Below are 6,355 nucleotides of genomic sequence, written 5' to 3' on the forward strand. Positions count from 1 at the left end.
ACCACCCCCTACCGGTGCACGAATTTCATGCACCAGGCCACTAGTATATATATAAACCAAAATCCTCTGACAAACCCTAGAGAAGACAGTATAGATTGTCAAATCAACTTTTACCCAATGAGGATGGGAAGGGGGACTATCTTCTCTACTTAATTTATATTTGTATTGATTTCTATAATAAGCATGTATTGCTTGTATAATGAAAAAAAATTTAGAATGCATTCTATACATTTTTAAATCTTAGAAAGTATAAAATTTATCCTCTAAAAAGAAACTTCAAATAGCAAAATTAGAGACCTCAGTTTAATTCACATAATGGAAATCTCCTGTCTACCTGACACTGACTTGTTTATAGTTTCCTGTACAGATCATGCTGCCTCCTACTTTCCAGTCTCTCTCTGATCCTCTGCCTCCCACATAGACTCATAAGAGTTTTCTGTTTTCTCCACCTCACTGCAACCAAAGTAGACATCCACCCATAAATCCATAGGTGGTCTTCACTATTGTGTTTTACTCCTTTCTCCATTCCTTCACTAGACCATGAGCTCCTTGAAGAAAGGACAGCTTCACCAACCTCTGTATCTCTAGGGCCTAGCATAGTGCCTGGCATATAGCCACATTCCATCAAATGGTTGTAACTGAGTTGAATGAATCAAAATCACCTTGAGAAACTTATTTTCTTTAACACAAAGTACTTTAGGGGAAAAAGAACTACATCCACATTCGAATATGATGTATTTTTAAAAATCACATGCTATCTGAATATAAGAAATTCCCTCAACAACAACTTAATCCACTAACTAGCCCACCTTTGCCAAACTGGGCAGGGATGGTAGGCATGCACTGTTCAACTTCTGAACAGACAGCTAGGAGATTCCCTGGCATCAACAGCTGCTGCCTCAGCCACTCCCAGCTTAGCCTCATATCTCAACTTCCACACAGGTTTCTTCTTTGGAGAAACATATGCTAAACAAAGAAACCAATTAACCAAATAAAAAAAACAAAAAAAACAAAACAAGCCTACAGCCACACAAATAAGGCCTGGATTCCTAAACAAATTAAAGCAGAGCTCCTGAAGCCTGACAGTGAATAGAGATTATCTGCAGATGGGTGGGAGGGTGGAGGGCCCTATAAGATGATGATCTGAGAATCACTTGCCCCTTAAGAATCTCCTTTTAATTACTGCTCTGGTTGAAGGGAGACACTACTCCCTCGATTAACAGATTTTTCTTCTCACTATCAACATAGATTCCTGGATTTTTATGGGTCATTATATAATATTGTCAATTTTTTTTTTTCTCAAATGTTTCAGGTTTGGCCACTGGGAGACCTTTCAAATTGGATGCTGTGTTCTTACTATGTCCCCATCATTTTATCCAATTTGTTTTAGCACTTTTTGGAAGGAATATTAATGATCAACTAATTCATCTTTAAGTTGACTCCAAGTGCTCCTGGCAAGTTGTCACTGGTCATCAAGTGGGCTTCCCTGTGTAGTAGCAACATTGACCTTCTAACAACATCTATAACAACTAAGGTTTATTGAATGCTTTACTCATAACACCTCATTAAAGTCTCACAATAAGTCTATGAACAGATAAGATACCTGTGCACCAGGCCTCTAGTATTTATATAATTGATATGATGATGTATAAAAATGCTTTGGGCAATAATAGGTAGAAATAACAATTTTCAGTGCTTTATTTATCAATATGTACCATAGCTCTTCTGTATATGAGTTTTTGCAAAATAACATTTATATTGACCATAGTTTTCTGCCTATGCCACTTACTATAATTCTCTACTACCAACAACTATAGAAAAATCAATTTAATAAGAATTAAATCATTATTATTTTGCAGCTCTAAATAGCTAAGAAATGCATTGAGAATGTTAATTTAGAACTTTAAAATATTTATCATTTAAAGAAAGACAAGCACTTGCCTTCATCTCCATCGTCCCCAAATGGGTAGAAGAGAGCAACAGCTAAATTGATGAACACGGCCAAGTTGAATGAGATGCTCCCCCAGAGGGATATGTGTCTTGAGAACCAGAACAGGGCATGGTTATCTAGTAAGGAAGACGCGCAAGGGGATAGAACAGAAAAATAAATTTTGGTTTCCACACATCAACCCTACTGAAATAACATTTTCCTAAATACATTTTTGTAAACTCGTATAAAGCATATTTAAATAAACACTTAATATGCTCTATTTTAGAAAGTTTATAATCAAGACCATGAAGGAGTTTTCTATTTGATTCCTTTATCATTTAGCCAATTCACAACCAAACCATTGTAGAAGGGTGCGTAATTTTGCAATTGCTAATGATGGATAGGAAAGGTGATTCTGTATTAATTCTCTCTAATATATCCCTAGAGAAGATTAGGGAAAAGATAGGTTAGCAGCTGCCTGAGGCCATTTTTAATGGAATGGTACACACTGCTATATAACGTAGAAAGCTGATACATTTGTCCCACGCCAATGCCTTAAAGTCAAATAAAAAACAAAACCCTGGCACATTTATATCTCTGATGAAAATTCCTATGACACAGACACAGTTACCTGAAACTATGAAACTTAATAGCATGGCATAGTACCACTTCTTGGGAACTAGTGATTTACAAGGACTTGTTGGGTTTGCGACAGCAGAAGAAAGTGAAAAATACAATAAGAACTACCCACAAGTGACAATGGCTTTGCTGAATAATTTCAGAAAAGGAACTCTGTATTTGTCATCAGAAAAGAAATAGCAAATGTATCTATTGCATACAATTTACATCAAACAAAAACCGTGAAACAACCCGCTCCATCATAAAATCCTAAGAGGAGAGAGGACGAGCGTGCGGGGACCGGCATCTCCATGCCATTCACTGAGTGTTAAGGCCAGTCAGGGCCCATTTGGGGACTTCAAACCTGCAGCTGTTCAACAGTTGAAACATACAACTGCAACCTTGAAATTCATAATATTTATAAAACTATAGGACCAGCACTGGAAGATGACCTAAGTCAGAGGTTTCTGTTTGCAGGAAGCTGCAGGTGTCTTGGCTCCAGCCAAGAATATAGATGGAGCTTATCTTCTTAAGGCTGTAGGGGATCTCAGTGACATCAGATGGCAGGAAATTAAAAACCAGTTTAACTGAAGAGTGTCACGTGTCCCAAAGTACCAATGGGCCTACCACAACGCCCCAAAGTCACCACGTTCGTTTACTGTACTTACTCCTGATTTTCTTCTGCCACTTCATTTCATTGTAGAGGTCTTCTGTTTGCTGGAAAAAGTCGTTCACTTTGCTTCCTTGCTCATCCCTTTCGGTCATAGTGAACACACGGGACTTGGACTCCCGCGTAAGGTATTCACAGATGTTGGGGACAGGAAAGACAATCTGCTCCATGGTCCTATCATGCCGGACAATCTGCAAACATTAATTTACAGATGCTTTAGCTTTTAGCACCTTGGTCTTAGCATACTGTTTATTTTTTCGCACAAGTATGTTAAACACATTTTATGAATTCAGTTAATGAAAAAACAAACAAACAAACAAACAGGCCAGTTTGAAGTATCCTAGATAGTCCTTTACTGGACTACTTTACATTTTTCTCTTGAAGGAAGAGATAGTAACTGACTAAAGTATCATAAATATTATACTTTGTTATAAATAACAAAAGCCCAAGTCTTTCTTCTTTCTGGATTACCATTAACCCCATTTTTACTTTCATTAAGGACAGGAGAGAATTAAGAGGGTGTTAATTAGCAAGTGACTCACTAATCACATTACACCCTGCACTTGATATATCTGCGTCTTGTTCTTAGCCTGTCCTTCCTAAAAAGGGCTGTTGGGAAACAAATGGCCCACTCAACATGAGGCCAGAGAAAGGTGCTCTATATCATTAAAATATTTCCCTATTTGTGGCAACACATACCTTCTGTAGGTAGAATATCCATTCTAGCATATACCTATATGTAAATATTCATTATTTTGAACTTTTCTTATTTGGTATTTGTGACAATTTAATGTTAGATTAAAAAAAAAAAAACAGGCTAAATATTTTCATACAGTTTTACCATGTAACAAGGGTCTGTGAAAACCAAATCTGAAGGTTCACATTTACATATGCTGTCCAACCCCCAAGAATGAATCAAGACTGGCCTAAACCAGAAGAGTGGCCTATTTCCCTTTGCCACTGATGGGGTCTTGGTGAGCATGTGACCTGCTTCTGGAGAATGAGGCATGAGGAGAGATATCCTGGGAGGTGGGGGGAGGCTTTCAGGAAAGATTTGGTTTCCAAAAAGGTAGAGAGCCTTTGAGACCAACAAAATAATAACAACAAAAAAACCAAATAGCTAACACGAAAGTGCTTTTTGCCTGTATATTCTTTGTTCCTGCTGAGAACAAAAGGTAGTGTAAGGAGATGATGCCTGAAACTGTGCAGCTATTTTACAACCAGGAGGTAAGACATAACAAAGAAGACTGAGGAGAAAGATGGGAAAGGCCTGCATGTGTGAAGACATTATTATTATTACTTTTATTGATTTCAGAGAGAGGAAGGTAGAGGGAGAGAGAGATAGAAACACCAATGATGATAATCATCTATCAGCTGCCTCCTGCATGCCCCCTACTGGGGATCGAGCCCACAACCCCAGCATGTGCCCTGACCGGGTTCATAGGTCGACGCTAACCACTGACCGGGCATAGTGTGCACTCTTTATCAGAAAATATTTTTTCCTAATTATGAGAGTTCCAAATTGGATCAGTTCCCCCTGAAGCAGTGAGGTCTCTAGCACAGGAAGAACTGAAAGCTACAGAGCTATTATAAAGCAATTCCTCCTTGGATGGGTGAGCAGACCAGGTAATCCACAAGGTGCTTCCTATTTCCCAGGATCTTTGAGTCTATAACTTATCGACAAACTCTGATTTTCCACAATATTCATCATTGTGGTGATATGCCAGATACAGTGTTCAGTTTTGGAAATACAAAGATGACTAGGACCTGCCTCATGCAGAGGACAAATGACACATAAGAAGCAATACTGCATGTTAAACCAACAGAACAACCACACTGTGGCAGGAGCACAGTGAGGGGAAATGAACGAATACTGTGAAGAAAAGAGGGCAGGTCATATGAGGTGGTCTTTGAATGAGCATGAGAATTGGTAGCGAGTAAATGCTCAGCACATGTTTATTGAATTCATGTATTTCCAGCTAAATCTTACCTCACTGCTGGGAAACCAATAAAAGTCCGACTTCAACAATAGCCCCATCTCTCACACACCCCAATCCCCACCTCTGGCTTACCCACTCTCCTGGCTTTTCCTGATCTTTTCTAATCACCTCGCTTTGCACTTTGGCTTCTGGGACCTTCCTTAGAACCATAATGGCTTGATGATCTATTTGTATCCATTTCTCCAGCTCCCTGACTTTGCCAGCCTCTGGCTCCTAAGCACCTGATGCAGAAAGCAATGCTTTGCTGCTGGTCCATCTAATAGTTTCCATTAGGTCAAGTATCCCACAAAAGCTACAGGAATATTAATGTTTATAAATACTAGCAAGGGATCCATTCTGTGACACAGGTCATAATGCTCATTATTCCAAAGGTTTGGCAATAGTAAACAATAAGGTCTAGTGATTATATATCACAAGAGTTAAGAGCAGTGATGCCCATCATGCACTCTGCTGAACACTAAAATATATCTGCCAAAGTGAATGAATGTTTGAATGTAAATTACTAGTGACAAGCATCTACCACTCTACCTACTTCTGCCCGATTAGCTCTGCCAACTAGAGTCAGAACGACACCATAGCTCGTAAATGACAGCCAGATGGGTCTCACAACACATCATGATAAGTCTGTGTGGACCCACACCTCCTGAACTGCCACCGGCCATTAAAGAATGTCTCATTTATGGGGTGGGGAGGTCAATTGTTGCATACTGAAAATGGAAACTCTTACACCATCCCAAGTTTATGCTATCGATATAAAAACTTTATTTGTGACTTCAGTGTTTCTTACACTTTCGAATATTTTCTTAGCCAGAGATCTCTATTTTAATAAGCCTTCTATAGTTTTTAACACTCCGGTGTGGGATGAATTTCCCGCCAAAATATAAGATGGCTCTGTCTTTTGGTTTTGTTCCATCCACCAAAAGGGTGGATTACAAACAAATATTTGGTAATACGCAGTTACAATCGGCCCGAGTTTACACGTTTCCCGCACTCCACCGCAAATCTATATGAACCGAGTTAAAGACGGCTCCCGCGGAGTACGCGCAATTCACGCGAGCCGACTTAACTCGTTTCCCCCACTCCAAGTGTTAAAAAAAAAGCTTTTCTTAAATGACCGCTTCTATTATTGTGGGGGGG

At 39.2% G+C, this 6,355-nt stretch overlaps 1 protein-coding gene across 1 annotated transcript; it reads right to left on the bottom strand.

Annotated features, from left to right (window-relative positions):
• Positions 1–1,941: 1,941 nt before the first annotated feature.
• On the bottom strand, positions 1,942–5,368 carry LOC106696114 (inositol 1,4,5-trisphosphate receptor type 2-like; the record flags this gene model as incomplete). The annotated part of the gene is made up of 3 exons (XM_014451220.1): positions 5,291–5,368; positions 3,217–3,409; positions 1,942–2,067 (listed from the first exon to the last, which is right to left on the bottom strand). Coding segments are annotated over exons 1-3 (397 nt in total), but the record flags the coding sequence as incomplete, so codon positions are not given.
• Positions 5,369–6,355: the final 987 nt, after the last annotated feature.

The sequence above is a fragment of the Myotis lucifugus genome, unplaced genomic scaffold, assembly GCF_000147115.1.
Source record: "Myotis lucifugus unplaced genomic scaffold, Myoluc2.0 scaffold_9387, whole genome shotgun sequence".
Classification (NCBI taxonomy): domain Eukaryota; kingdom Metazoa; phylum Chordata; class Mammalia; order Chiroptera; family Vespertilionidae; genus Myotis; species Myotis lucifugus.